Source organism: Plectrocnemia conspersa, unplaced genomic scaffold, assembly GCF_051122295.1.
Source record: "Plectrocnemia conspersa isolate PC_06_02 unplaced genomic scaffold, ASM5112229v1 ptg000011l, whole genome shotgun sequence".
NCBI lineage: Eukaryota > Metazoa > Arthropoda > Insecta > Trichoptera > Polycentropodidae > Plectrocnemia > Plectrocnemia conspersa.
In genome coordinates, this window is record NW_028277175.1 from 8,970,547 (window position 1) to 8,986,292 (window position 15,746).

At 33.6% G+C, this 15,746-nt stretch overlaps 3 protein-coding genes across 4 annotated transcripts; 2 read left to right on the forward strand and 1 right to left on the reverse strand.

Moving 5' to 3' along the window:
- The first annotated feature begins 1,222 nt into the window (after nt 1-1,222).
- LOC148229381 (18S rRNA (guanine-N(7))-methyltransferase) lies at nt 1,223-2,558 on the forward strand. Its single transcript, XM_088197766.1, has 6 exons — nt 1,223-1,377; nt 1,450-1,487; nt 1,552-1,730; nt 1,785-1,978; nt 2,042-2,231; nt 2,292-2,558. The coding sequence occupies exons 1-6, from the start codon at nt 1,339-1,341 to the stop codon at nt 2,483-2,485; spliced, it is 834 nt and encodes a 277-aa protein (XP_088053892.1). The 5' UTR covers nt 1,223-1,338; the 3' UTR covers nt 2,486-2,558.
- Nucleotides 2,477-3,180, reverse strand: LOC148229382 (ATP synthase subunit C lysine N-methyltransferase). Its single transcript, XM_088197768.1, has one exon. It carries the CDS (start codon nt 3,151-3,153, stop codon nt 2,560-2,562), a length of 594 nt encoding a protein of 197 aa, XP_088053894.1. The 5' UTR covers nt 3,154-3,180; the 3' UTR covers nt 2,477-2,559.
- A 1,467-nt stretch (nt 3,181-4,647) lies between these two features.
- On the forward strand, nt 4,648-12,585 carry Set8 (SET domain containing 8). 2 transcript variants are annotated; one of them, XM_088197770.1, is made up of 6 exons: nt 4,648-4,892; nt 9,314-9,973; nt 10,044-10,158; nt 10,236-10,506; nt 10,583-10,773; nt 10,855-12,585. In XM_088197770.1, exons 2-6 carry the CDS (start codon nt 9,418-9,420, stop codon nt 11,063-11,065), a joined length of 1,344 nt encoding a protein of 447 aa, XP_088053896.1. In that variant the 5' UTR covers nt 4,648-4,892; nt 9,314-9,417; the 3' UTR covers nt 11,066-12,585. The 2 variants fall into 2 exon arrangements, with proteins under 2 accessions (XP_088053896.1, XP_088053895.1); XM_088197769.1 differs by having other exon boundaries at nt 4,656-4,853.
- The last annotated feature ends 3,161 nt before the right edge of the window (nt 12,586-15,746 follow it).

Genomic DNA, 15,746 nt, shown 5'->3' on the forward strand with positions numbered 1-15,746 from the left:
TTTTTCCTAATTGTATACATTTAATCTAGTATGAATAATAATCATCTCGAGTGCTATTATTATGATGATGATTACAAGATTATTTCTTAAGAGTACTCATACGATACGTAATAGATACCGTATTATAATATAAGTAATATAGTTATAATCATATAGTTAGTGTAAGTAAAAAATATGTGCTTAGTCCATTATCATTAGTATTTGGATGTAAACTGTAACCAGCTACGGTGCGTGACTTTTTTCTTAAATGCGTGACAAATTTTTAGCACCTTTCAATTTAAAAAAAAAAGCTTTCTTGTTTTCAGAATATATCGAAACAAATTATCGCAGCAGAATCCCTTAGTGTGTACTCGGCTTCAAAATCACACACTGGTGACGATTTCCAAACAATATTTTTTTTATATGCATCATATACCAATTAAAAAGCAATAAAATAGGAAAAGAAAAACTGATTCACAACTAACTATAAAGGCATTTACTCTGCATTGAAATAAATTGAGAAAATCATAATTGGGACCTATAATTTTTACTTTCGAGATACAGATAAATATATAAGTTACAGCTGTTGTATCAATCCAATTAATAAATCTATTTTTTTTAAGTTTGTATAAACTACCCTATATACAACCACAAATATACACAATAGCGTCATGAAGATAAACTAGATTTCGCACAATCATATTGAATCGCGCGATGTTTCAAATTTGATAACTCATGTTTAAATTATAATAGCGACTACTTCAAATCTGCATTTCTTAGCATAGGGTCAGAGCTAACAAACTGTGCGATGAACCGAAATAAAATTGTTCTAAAAATAATTGTCGAAAGTTGAAGAATTAACTACAAAAAAATAAGAGGAATCTGAAAAGAAAAGCGAAAGTCCTAATATTTATAAATATATAGGCTAACCAAGTGGTAAATACATACATACATTCAATTGTTACTGTGGTGAATTGTCGTTGTGTCTAAAGGTGAAATGTCTTCGTGTTGAAATCTCTTGTAGTGAAATATCGTGTGGTCAAATGTCTAGTAATCATAAACAGGATTTAAATAAATAAATATTATTAAAAACAAGATGGAAACTAAAATAAATTAAAATCGTTTTTTTGTTGTTGATATTTTTCCCGTTGCAAGCTATAATATATTATGGTTTCAATATTTTTTATTATTATTTATTTATTAACAATCTGTTTTGTTCGCAATATGTAATTTAATTTTCTGCACAGCTGGACAAAAAATATGCTATTTGGAGCATAAATATTTTAACATATGGTAGCACTTTAGCATGGCACGAGACTGACAGTTGAGGTTATTTTCTGAGTAAAGATAACAATCAAGATGTCGAAACGACCGGAACATCAAGCTCCGCCAGAAATCGTGAGTGCTCATATATATATGTATATATTTAATTCTCTATTGTTTATAAACAACCGTTTTTATAACTTTCAGTTTTACAATGAGGAAGAAGCGCGTAAATACACACAAAAGTAAGTAAAATTAAGTTGTTTACATATATACATATAGAAATTTTGAAAACAATATTTATTACAGTTCAAGAATGATTGATATTCAATGCACCATGGCTGAACGATGTTTAGAGCTTTTAGTTTTACCTGAAAATACGCCTTCATATTTGTTGGATATCGGCTGCGGTTCTGGACTATCGGGAAGCGTGCTCGAAGAAAACGGACATATATGGACGGGCTTTGATATATCTCCTTCGATGCTCGGTTAGTACTTTATATTTAATTATGAAATATGGTTATTTAATATTATTATTTCAGGCGTTGCTTTGGAAAGAGAAGCGGAAGGAGATTTAATACTGTCTGATATGGGACAAGGCGTTCCATTCAGAGCTGGTACTTTCGACGGCGCTATTTCTGTCAGCGCTTTACAGTGGCTTTGTAACGCCGATCAATCTCATCACAAACCAGTGCAAAGATTGTATAAATTTTTCAGTACTTTATTTGCATGTCTCGTGAGTATATTTTAACGTTGATTACTTTTTATTAGCCAAAAGTAATTTTAAAATTTATTATAGAGCCGATCTGCTCGAGTCGTCTTTCAATTCTATCCAGAAAATTCCAATCAAATGGAATTAGTCACTTCTCAGGCTATGAAAGCAGGTTTTTATGGCGGTATCTTAGTGGACTTTCCTAATTCAACAAAAGCTAAAAAGTATTTCCTCGTTTTGATGACCGGAGGTTCTATGCAGATGCCTAAAGCTTTAGGTATGTAATATTAAGCTGTATCTATATATAATTTGTATTAATAATTATATAATTATATAGGTACTGAGGTGGGAGATGTCGATGAACAAGTCGCTTATGCAATGAGGGAAAATAAAAAGAAAAACATGAAAGTAAAACATTTGAAGAAATCGAGGTTGTGGATTTTGGAAAAGAAAGCTAGAAGGAGGAGGCAAGGGAAAGAGACTAAAGCCGATACTAAGTATACTGGTCGTAAAAGAAGCGGAAGATTTTGAGTGTATATTATGTTTTTTAAACATTACATCATTGTATATATTTTGTAACACTAATAAATTAACTTTTTTTTAATTCATTGTTCTAATTTGTACCGCCACACTGTATCTATTCCTTCTCCGATCACTTCTCTGGGTTTTAAAGTTGGGAAAGGAAATCGGCAAGCGACTATCTCGGCTCCGTTTTCCGCTTCAGATTGTATTTTTAATTCTAATTGATCCATCATTTCCTGAACTCCAAATATCACAATGTTATTATACGGCTTCAAATCAAACTTCCATAAATCGCGTCTGTAGAACGACGTTTTGGCGCTCACTCCGTTCAATAAAGAGTTCCATTTTGAGTACTGGACGAGCCACGGATTTAATTCTACTCCAGAAGCGTCGAAGCTTCTTTTTGCAGCAGCTATTACGATTCTACCGTCACCGGATCCGATGTCCAACAACGTTCCGGATCGGTTTCTCAAAGCTTGAAGTACATTTTGGACCTGTTGTTCGGTAGCCGGAACATAGGGTAAACAAACTTTTCTCAAAGCCGGCGCGACAAACGGGTAACAAATGACGCTCAAGCCAATTCCAACTCCTCCTGTTACGCCGATGAGTATTTTTCCCGCGAGAGACACTTTCCGTGGCTCATTTTTATTTTGGGTACTATCAAAGTATGCTGACATTTGAATCGCTTAACCTATAAGTGAAATGTCAAAAGACCAGCTGTCAATCTGCTTTTCGGCGCGCACCTCTTTCCAAAGTTTGATATTAAAAAAAAACTTATTACATTAAACACCCTTAGGGTATTAATTTTATTTATTTTGGGTGTATTTTTAATTTTTATCTTGGATATGAAAAAATTATTGTGCTTTTTTATAAATGATATTTTATGAATACGTAACTGCAGATGTTCAGATTTTAGTAGGGACACCTATAGTATATTAATAATAGTGCATATTCTGAATTAAGCTGAAGTCCAAATTGCATCTACAATGCCAGAACTTTAAAGACAAAATAATTATTTTTATTTAGCCTTTAACACTATCACATTTTTTATACATGGTATTAACAAATTGCAATGCATTTGAGTCGTTATAAAAGGAAACGATTGCAATAATTATGGTTTTATCAATAGTTTGAATAGTTAATGAATGTCATACTCTACATACATAGTTACTTTCGTCATACATACTTTTTAGAATTATGTAATACTTTTTTAACATTTGTATTATACTTTGATCCATTAGTTGGATAATAGAGATTGTATTTGAATGAAAGAACATTATTTTAATGTTTTTATTATTGTCAAACGGTGAATCGTTTGGTGTATTATCGACTAACAATAAAATATTAAATGGTGGGTAATTATCTATGCAACCTCTTGCATAATATTTTATGTAAACACAGACATAGTATAAAATCGCAGCGAATATAAAAAAGATAGTATTTTTTAAACATCGCATAAATCGAAAACTTATATTTATTAAACACATTGGTTATAATATAGAGAAATTTCAAATTACATTTTTGGATTTTAGAACCTATTTTTAGTTGCATTTTTGTCGAATATACAATAACTGCCGAGAGAAAAATTGAGCGCCGAAAAGAAAAAATGGCAGCTAAAATTTAATATTTAAAAACTCACAATTCGCATAATCATGCGTATTATTGTCTTAACGAAAATGAAAAGCAAATGCTGTAAATGAAAACCAATTCATTTTTTTTGCTGTGACCCATGGATAATTGCAAAAGCCATAAACTAATAGATAAGATTTTTTTACTTATGTAAAAATTAAAAATACATCGATCGCGCAAGTCTCGGTTACTTATATCGGCTGGTCCCCCCTCTCGTCAGACCTGCTGCCACGATCAGGTTTTATTCTAACTTTTTTTTAAATCCCTTATGTGAATATTTTAGGTAAGTAACATTTTTGAAAGTTGTGTTTTATGTGTTTGCTGGAGTAGTCGTCGGAAGATAAATCATACAAAGCAGGTCTTTTCTTGATTTCCAAAATGAAATTTTCAGTGTCGAAATTCGGTGCATGGTTGTATAGCATAAGAGTGACCGTTTCGATCGACGCGCACGCCAACGTGCGCGTCGGCGCATGCTGTTCCATATTAAAATGACCGTAACGCAATAATTAAAAAAAGAAAAAAAATGAAATAAACATATTTTTATATGAATAATTTTGTATCGTTTAAACACAATGGTCGCTATACATGTGGTTACGATTGCGCGTTTCGCAACCGAAGCGGTGCGCAACGAAGTTATCCGCCACGAGTGGCAACACTGTGGCGTTTGAACGGCGGCCGTGTTTGGCCCGCTTCGTCCGCAGTCTTCTTCGGTTCTCGCCATCGGTCCGCCTGAGCGCAATGGCCCGAGGTCAATTACGATCCATGCTCTAACTGACCACGCACCGCGGTAACACATCACACCTATCGTTAATTCGCCGAGGAGCGCGTTTCGCGAGGCGGACGCAAAGGCGCGATGGCCGACCGCACCGTCCTCGCCGTACGCGCCCTGCGCTTCGTGGCGACCTTTCGCGCCATGTCGAGCGTTTCGGGTTACATAGTCGCTTTTAATTCTATAATTCTGCTTCGAGGCACTTTTCAGTCTTCAGTGCGGAATGTATTGCGTCAACTGTCACCCAGATACGGCTTGGCGTCCATGTCATATTATATTAAAAAAAATTCAACTAATACATTTCTTCTTCATTGAAAAAATCAAATTGAGAAATATTTTTTTTATAATAATTCATTACCATTTTTGTCAGTAGAATAATTTCCGATTCCTCAACATTTAAAATTATTCCAATGTTTATTGTCTTGTCCTGCTTTTTATTTATTTTCGCAATCGTTCTTCCTTGTTTATTGATTTTAAAAGAAAGCATTTTACAGATCAAAATTTTTACCTAGTATTTAACTAATATATATTTTTGTAAAGGTTGTAACGTTACCATTACTGTGAGCATGTTTTATAGTTTTCAAATATTTTACCATTATGTGGAAAGTTCTAAATTAAATAACCAATTTATATAATTTTAAAGAATTCACCGATTCGAAATTATATCCGTCAAAATATTTGTCCACCCTTTCAATCCTTTAAAAGTTTCATGCAAGATTATTTTTAAATACACATCCAAAATTTGTGTTGATAAGTATTACAAAACTGCGTTATGTTTTGGCATTTTCATGTAAATCATTTGCTTGGTCTACTATATCTTAGGTATAAATTTTTGTTTGTCATGTATTTATGTAATGCCGTTGAACCTGTAAGTTAAAAAGTCCTAATATTGCTAATTAAATAAGCTGTTGCTTATTTAATTAGCTTAAATTATACATTCAATGTATAATTTGATTATTTTTTAATCATATGTGCACCATAGTTTGCCTTTGATCTTTTCAGACCAATGTTCGGAATGTTTTACCTCTAATCTCACAAAAAGTTATAATTACTATGGTGTGGATGTGTATCTTTCTAAGAACGGTATTTATTTTATTGATGTTGATTTTTTCCACTAATAACTGATTTATTACTACAGTTCATTCATTTTTGATTTGCTTGTTTTTAGTCCCAAGACCTCGGCTTCCAGACTTACTGGTCCCAATCTTTTATGAAGATCCATGATGTTAGAATAATAATATTCATTCCAAATTTGAAAAGCATATTTAAAGTAAAAATTATACATTCTACTAACGTTATGAACCTTTCCAACATGATTTCTAAACTTTCGTCTTGTTTGGTGGTGAAGAATTAGTCTTAATTTTTTTCCCATTTTTTGTTGCACATGGTTCTAAAGAATGTTATTTCTAATGAAGACTTTGTGAAAAATTACTAATTAAAAAAACAGGGAATTCAAAATCCTAATGTAAAAGTTCAAAAGATTTTAAAATTTCCTCCATCATAATTTTCAATTCTTAGCTTGTAACACATGGATCGGTTTTCGTGATATTTTAATTTTTATGCAGCGCATCCGTTACAGTTAAAAGTATGGCGTGTAAATAACATAGTTGATTAATTATAATTGATAATCTGCCAATTTTTTCATTACAGCGGCACCGTCCTTTGTAGCTGCAACTGTGTTGAATGCTAATTCTAAGTTAAAAATTTGTATTCTCTGGGAAACCAATTCTAATACTTTCTTAGCATCACATGAAATAGCTATTGGAACTAAGCCCACAGCTGAAAGACTTTCGAGCTTCATCCCTAAATTTTCTACCCCAAAACATCTTGCATTGTGTTTTGACAATGAATATCCTTCATGTTAAAAAAATGTTAGGCACTGCAGAACTAAAGAGACTTAGACCTAATGGGAATAATTGTATCTGATCCTTACTCGAAAAAATATATTGAAAACAAAATGCACAACAATCGAAAATATTTTCAAAACGAACCTAAATATAATATGTAAATATGTGTATGTATACCGATTATTAAAATATTTCATCTCGTTTTAATTGTAACTAAGGCAGTTTCAAATCAAAAAAATTTGTTAGGGTTGCAATGTTTAAAAAAAGGTTTTTCAAGCCCTGTTTTTAAAAACCGGCAAGTTACTACGTATAGTTCTTAACGTATTACAAGTACAAAAAGAATGACTAAAATTACATAAAAAATATACGAATTTTATGTTTGTTTTTTTATATGCTCTTCAAATTGCTTCCGACTGGTTTGCAGACTGGCGAAATTTTCCGATTGCAAATGGTTAACTTTTTGTACTAGGACAATTTTTCCATTGTCATACGAAATTAAGTTTTAGTTTATGTTTGGTATTGACTCTTATGTTTGATATTAACCTGTAAAACTGGAATATATACTGTATGCAAACAACAATAAGCCTATCATGTTTTATCACCTTTGGTTATTATTGTCCTACATTTCTGACCATATTTGTTTTTTAAATACGTTTATTTCGATAATATAAATAATTTACAGACATACTAATTATACATAATAAATATATATTTTACTAGTTTATATCCATTTTCATGTTTACAATTAGTTATTAGCTTAATTTAATAAAAAATAAGAGTATGAGTCAAAACGTTTGTGGTTATAATATAAGGAAAATATTAAAAATCGTTTTTCAATTTAAATGAAATAAAAGTAAAAATACAGGAAACAATAAAATAAAAAACAATAAATTTAGTGATAGTTGGAGTACATTTCATTGAAGAACTGTAATTATTGATATGTTGTCTTTAGCCTCTTAAGCAATATGTGTTTGTATATAAATTTAATGTTTTTTATTGTAGCCACTGATACACGAGGTTAGTGCGGTTTTGCGCGATATTTTTATATTTTCTGGTATTGTTGCTATTTTAAGGCTAATATACATTTTTTTAAGTTTAGTATAAAAAGGTGTTATATATTATTTTTATAGTTTTGTTTTGAATGACTTGTAATTTTGGAAAGTTAGTATTACTGGTGTTATTCCACACCAGATAGGCATGTGATAAAATGGATCTAATTAATTATTTATAGATTAAAATTTTATTTTTTATAGTTAACGCACTCTTTCTATCAAATATTGGTCTAAAGGCCGCAATGGTGGCACGCCCTTTAGAGCTAAATTCCAAAATATGATTATTAATTTTAAGCTTGAGTCCAGGTATAAGCCTAGGTATTTAACGCTTGTTTTCCATTTGACGTTATTGCCATCTTCATTTAGGAGAGGCGGTGGCAAAGTCTGTCCACGTTTTGTAAAAATAATTGCTTCTGTTTTAATTCGGTTGGTTTTTATTTTCCACCTCTAAAAATATTTATTTAAGATTTTAAAAGATTTTTGTAATTTATTCGCGATTAGTTTAAGACCATAAGCACTAGTTAAAATAGCTGTATCGTCAGCATACATAGATAAATGCGAATTTTTTTATTTTTGGGATATCATTCTTATATAAGATAAAGAAGAGCCGAGTAAACCTTCCTGAGGAACTCCAGATAGAATTTTTCGTGGATTCGAGTGTTCATTATTTAGTGAAACAACATAGTTTTTGCTTTTCAGGTATCAGCGTATAAAGTGCAGCATATATGGGTTTTGTTTTTATATAGTTTAATAATCAGCTTTTTCTATATCTAACATTAAAAGCTCTGTACATTTTTTCATATTAAAATTAGCGCATTTGTGCTCCATTAAATTATTAAGTTCATGTATTGTCGCGTATTTTTTGCAGAAACCAAACTGTTCGCTAATAAATTTATTCCCCAAAGATTCTTTTAAACATATAATTATTTTTTCAAATATTTTACTAAATGATAGTAATAAACTGATGGGACGATTACTAATTAGATTTGTAGGATCTTAATCGGGTTTTTTATTGTTGGGAAATACTCAAAATATAGGCAGTAGTTCAAGATGTTTAAGTAATTTATGCAAATTCCAGGAAGGTGTTATTTAATCTATCAATTCCAGTACTTTTTTATTTTTCAATTTTTTAATAACATTAAAATATCCTATGAGCCAATTTTGCGAATTAAATCCTTATCTACCGCGGATGCTTCTATTTTTCTTATTGATCTATTTACTTGGTTTAAATTTTTTAATAAGTTCGTACGATACAGTAAAAGTGTCAGCTAACATCTCTACCTTATCCTGATCTGTGTCAACTATATTTCCAGTTTTTAACCGTAGAATTTCTGTGTTCATTTTTAAGTGATTTAGTTACTTTCCATAATGGATTTTTGCTGGTTTTAGTTTTTCAAGTTTACACAGCTAAGTTTCGTTTTTAATGCTCTAAATTTTATCGCAAATATTATCAGTCATCATACTTTCATAGTCAATTTCACTTCCATACGTCAAACATATTTGCATTGTCTTTTTATTTCAATTTTGCTTGATGTTTTAGGACGAAGAACTAAAGCCGTTGCAAAAACAACCACCGAAACGAACAGCATCGCAGCTAAGAAAAAAGACACCCAAAACCAGAGCTCACTGAAAGATAAGCCCAATATGGATTCCTGTTGCAAAGTAGAGAGAAACGGCCTCACCGACTTCTCGCCGCCAATTACCAGATCTCGCAGAAACAACCGAGTGAAGAAGGTTATAAAAGAGGACTCGCCGAAAACCGCCCACATCACAAATTACTTTCAAATCGTCAGCACCGCTAATTGTTTCCAAAACGTTCAAAAAGAAAAGGACTACAAAAGCGACTCATTGGAAGACGATGATGATGACTACAAGGATTATCAATTGGACGAGGGACATTTTAAATTCGATATCGCCAATATAAATGATGTCATTTACTCCGAGGTGGCCGATAAGAAAAAGCTCATTCTGAATAATATATTCAAAAAGGAGAGTTGTACGATTTTGTACAATGATGAGCAGAGAGACAATGGCAATTCGGATGATTCACAAGGAGCTGATATATTCGTTAAGACCGAAAACGGAGTACATGAGTTTAATTTCAGTAACAGTGTCGAGCTTGACAATAATGATGATCAGGGTATTGCACCGAATCTACGCTTATCTCCGCGTAAACACGCATCAACCTTACAGAGATGTGGTAATAATTATTTAACAAATATTGCTAAAAAATATTATCTGATCGTAAATAAATATTGATTGTTTTGCAGTTGTATCTAAGGAAAATATTAAAACACCACACCGTATTAGTCTGTGTGACAATTTGGATTTAAATGTGGTCCAAAAGATAGATTTTGGCCAGAATAAGTATCGGTCGAGAAGAAAGTTAGTATTGAATTAAATTTGTTCTTTTTCATGTTAAAATTATAATGAAATGCTAATCTGATGTGTATATGTTACAGATTGAACACTAAGCAGAAGTTGGACGTCTTAGATAACGGACTCACATATCAACAGCCTAAAGAGAAAATTAAAAAGATAAAAGAAGATGTCGACTATAAGATGCTAAGCATCGCTAAAGTCGAAAAACCTGTGAATGGCACCACAAATCATAAGTTGACCGATTATTTCCCAATCAGGAGAAGCGTCAGGAAGACTAAGAAAGAGGTCATGGAGCAAAAGCGGCGGGATATTGAAATTGCCATTCAAAAGCAGACAGAGGAGGGCTTGGAAGTGCGGTTTTATACTTTTTACACCTTACGTTTCATTTGCCAGTTTTGATGAATACTTATGTGATATATGTTTCAAGGTAACTTGCTTCGATGGTAAAGGTAGAGGTGTTGTTGCATCGAGAAAGTTTCACCGAGGCGAGTTTGTCGTTGAATATTCGGGCGAATTGGTCGATACTGCAGAGGCACGCGAAAGGGAGGCTCACTATGCTCAAGATCACGCTACTGGTTGTTACATGTATTACTTTAGACATAACAACCAAAATTATTGGTATGCAATTTTTGACAAATTCGATTAACTGCTATTTTAAAATTAATAAACTAAATACCTGTATTTTATTAATTTTTTCAGTATTGATGCAACAGCAGAGACTGGTCGTCTCGGACGCTTGGTAAACCACTCTCGCAATGGCAATCTCGTCACAAAGACTATATTCATGGATGGCAGACCTTATCTTGTGCTATTGGCCAATCAAGATATTATGCCCGGCGAAGAAATCACCTATGACTACGGAGATAGATCCAAAGAGTCACTGCAGCACCATCCGTGGTTGGCGCTCTGAAATCAACTCCCCATTTATCCGCATAAAAGTTATTCGAGTACTTAATATCTTGTATGTGCGAAAGGATGTTATGTATAAAATATTACGTAATTTAACATGTTTCGAGCGTGCCATCATCGCCGATGATAAGACTGAAGATTCTCATCATATTTTGTAAAATATGTATATCCGACTTAGTATTATGTCTGCCTTTATTTTGAGATGTTCCTCGAAACCAAGCCAAAGATTTGTGCGTATTGTCAATTTTATCAATCAAATGGCATTATACACTGTATACATCCATGGCGGTAATTATACTTAGTGTAACTTAAGTTATGCGCAAACGATCATGAAACAGTATTTATCGAGTGAAATTTTAATGTAAATATGTTTAATGCGAGAATGTTTTGTACATATAAAATTTATTTATTATGTATGCACTTTTTTAAAAATTAATATATTCAAATAGAGAAATTTTAAAATTAACATTTTGTACAAACGTTAATGTAAAAGTGACTAAATTGTTTAGAGAATGAGTTCTGCTTTTATTTAGTTTGATGTTAAGAATTAATCGTATATTTAATAGTTTTACATCAATAACTATTTTAATGTAAAAATAATACTGCTAGTTACTAATACTGTTATTTTTTTAATTATAGATGAAGTTTGATCAATCATAAGACACCATAAGTAGATTGTAATTTTTTCACAGTATGCCTTTAAACGCACGGTTATATTTTTATTTATACATAAGAAAGTCTATTGAGGCTCTCACGTTTAAATTTTTTTCATGGCAATTACATAATATAGACGTGCGTGAAATATTTATTTTTATATAGAAATAAACATAGCTTAAAAGTGAATACAAAACATACCTCGAATAATTATTTATACATGCCGGAAAGAATATAGCTGCCTTGGAAAGAGACTCAAACCCTTGATGTTATTCAACACATTCTAAGTTCATATTTTTGTTTGTATCAATGTAAATTAGGTTATGTTTGCGTGTTGTTTAGTAATGTTTATACATTGTAATACGATTTTTGTACGAATACGTCCAAATAGTATTTTTCTTCATAATAAGAAAGTACGTTCAAACATACTATATATCTTTAATAATAATTAGTATATTATCTGATAAGTGATGCTTTGAAAGTAAGATTACAATGTTTTATTTTAGTACGTTCTGCTTATTTTGCTTAGTATAAAAATGAGAAGTATGATGCTCAATTTTAGTAGTTAGTGTGTCGTAAAGATGCATTCTATTCTCACTACATCGGTCGTCTTAATAAGACCGGTCACTGCCACGTTGAAATATTATAATTCTTTACACCACCATGTGTTATATTGTTGACTAAATTATGATTGTTTATGTGTTTGAGGTCGCTTTTTGACCTAAAGACAATTGTTCCACCTTATTTCGCGATTAAGTTTATAATTTATATATTAACAATATGTATTCGACTGTTTTTCGTTTTTATCTGATTGACATTAATATAGTTTAATTTTTTCGGTATTATATAATAAAATATTTACATAAATTTGTTGATTTCAATTCATACATCTTTCCTATAGTTGTATGACCTTATAAGGTTTTGTTCCCTAGTCCTCCATATTTTATTAAAAATCTCATCCTTGACCATTATTTATAACCAGTTTGGCAAATGTTCTTACTTCCTGAAAAACTCCAGACATTTGGCCTGACCAGAGACGTCATTTGGGGAGGGGCATTTGCCCCATCTTGAATTTGGCTAGAAAAATGCGTCATTTAATGATATCGAAATATTAAAGAAAATGTTCACTTTCCCAGCTTTAAAAGCTGAAATGATGTTCCTAATTTTAAATAAAAAATTCTCGGGCTATCTCTCAAAGAAAATCTAAAAAAGGCAGTCTCAAATCTACTCCGAAAATATTTTTTAGAACAAGTCATTTTAGTGAAATCTTATTGAAATACATTTTCACTGGTAAATATATATTTTTACCAATGAAAATATAATTTATATGGCAGGTGCTAGTAAAATTATATGGTTTCAATTTTTCCTTAGTTAGTAATAGGTATATACATTTACATACTTATGATTTATTTACATGCAATGTATAAATGTTACGGTGAATGTGTAATTTTTCAGAAAAGTTATATTTTCACTAGTGAAGTCCAAATATATTTTCACCAGTAGATATATATTTCTAGTGAAAATATAATGCTGCTCTATAATGTCTATGAAACTCAATTTGACAGTTCCAAAACATTCATTTGCTGCTCAAACCCAAACCTAATCTAATGATAGTTCTAAAATGAATTACAGTCTTAGAACTTTCATTAGGTCAAGTCCAAAATGCAAACTAAACCAACTCAACTCACAATGAAAAAAATTTGTAGAAGAAGTACAGACACGTCGTGTCTCACATATTGCTCCATAGTTTGTCTGCACTTGGATATTACACTATGTTTTAAAAATATGATAGTTATCCTTACCGATATTGCTAGGAACTTCTGATATGAGATCATTGGTTAAAGTATATTCAAATCGCTGTCACAATTTTATTGCTTTTGACTTCTGAGAAGTGATAATTGTTTTTTGCGTTCTTCTATTGGGCAAAATTCTGTTTAGATGCGCTTCATTCGATTCTCACTTATTGTAAGTAATATTGCTTTAGTGGAGAAAATTGTTAATAATAACTTTTAATACTTTACATTTTTCATATTTCGACATGCAAATTTCATGGCGTAACTGTGGAAACCCTTATAAATTTTGCAATCTGTGATTCCCACTCGGAGCAGTTTCTTCTTATCTAATTATCAATTAATGTAGTTATTAGCTTACCCAAGTCTGGGGTTCGTATGATTTGTATGATTTCTTGGCTCCTAATTCAGACTAGGTAACTATATTTTATTCGGAGGTTAAACTTCTAAGTCAGGCCCATGGGGTTGGGTGAATATTGCGTAAACGAAACTTGCACACAGCGAAATTCTGATCATAGATAATTAATATACACATATATGTATATTTAAGAATACGTCAATATATATGAAAAATATAATGTCTATACTCTGTTTGCGTTAACACAGTCAGTTCGAGAGTTAATTGAGAAAGATTGCAAGTTTGGGATTACGGCCTCAATATTAGCTTTAAAGCACACAATACGGATATACGTTCGATTTGCGTATCATTACTCCTGTTTATATTTTGAACGAATTTGTAGAAATTAAAATTATTATCATATTTTTTATATTTATCAATCAATAGGAGTAATGATAAGTATATTGCACGTATATCTGTATTTGCTACTCTACTTGCATTTACAGATGCAAGGCAAAGTTCATAATAATCTCTTTTCTAGCTATAATACAATATTGAGTGATAGTATGTATGGGGGCCAATATAGATTTGTTATGGCCAAAACTGGTCGGCGCAGAAATAGCGGTGTTGTGACGGCTCCCTCTCTTCCGGCAAGCTTGTAAGGGTTCGGACGCGTGCCGTCGCGCGTCCGCCCCATTCTAACCATGTAAACACCGTAAACCGTTAAATAAATATTACTGCAGCGGCTCAATCTGTGTCTCATTGCCACCCGCCATCATCACCACCCCTAAATTGGTGACCCCGACGTGATCCTGAGCACGTACATGGAGTCAGATTCAAAATGGCAGACACAGACGCCGCTGCAGTACAAAAGCCGAGCCGCTGCTGAGCTGTTTGCTGCCATCCCGCCGGTGCTTCCCTGGACCCGGACTCGAGCTGGCGGACCACCAAGACGATGGGCCTGCGCCCCCGACCATGTGCCGCCATCGTCAGCCACCGTCGCCACTGACAGACGCCGCCACCGACCACGTGACCCAGGAAGCACCCGGCGCCGCCACGCGCCTTCAGCGGGAAGCCACCGAAGTGCTGCCGTAGACCAGGCTCGAGTGGACCACGCGTGACCCGTCACGCACCCGTAGGGCTACGCCCCCGCGACTCCGAGCTCGAACCACATGTTCGGGGCCCGTCACGCGCGCGCCCTGTGTAGCTGCACCGACGCACCACAGGGCCCCGAAAGGTGCTCCCGGACATGCCCGTTCTTCTCGCGCCCCCTGGAGCCCTACGCGCCGCCCGGGTCTACGCGTGTTCCACTCGGCTTGGAGCGAAGCACGCCGCGCGTCACTGGAGGCCGCGCCGCCACACCATACGTCACGACTTTGCTACTTTTGCGCCGCCAGCATTTAATCAACAGCAGCGCCAAGGCCCCCATACCTCCCCCTGGTTATAGTTCGCAATTGTAAATTGCTAGGGCCGGAGCCGTATGGGGGCCAATATAGATTTGTTATGGCCAAAACTGGTCGGCGCAGAAATAGCGGTGTTGTGACGGCTCCCTCTCTTCCGGCAAGCTTGTAAGGGTTCGGACGCGTGCCGTCGCGCGTCCGCCCCATTCTAACCATGTAAACACCGTAAACCGTTAAATAAATATTACTGCAGCGGCTCAATCTGTGTCTCATTGCCACCCGCCATCATCACCACCCCTAAAGTATGCATAGAAGGAGCAACACTTCCATGACAACAGTATGGGCACAACTAATATGTGACATTCTTACTCCAAATGACAGCGTGAAATGATTGTCAATAACACTAAAAATATTTTCAGTTGTTCCATATAAAAATCTCAAAAATCACCATTTTAAGTTATGCATGTCTTCTTCCTAATCGATGATATAATAAAACACTTG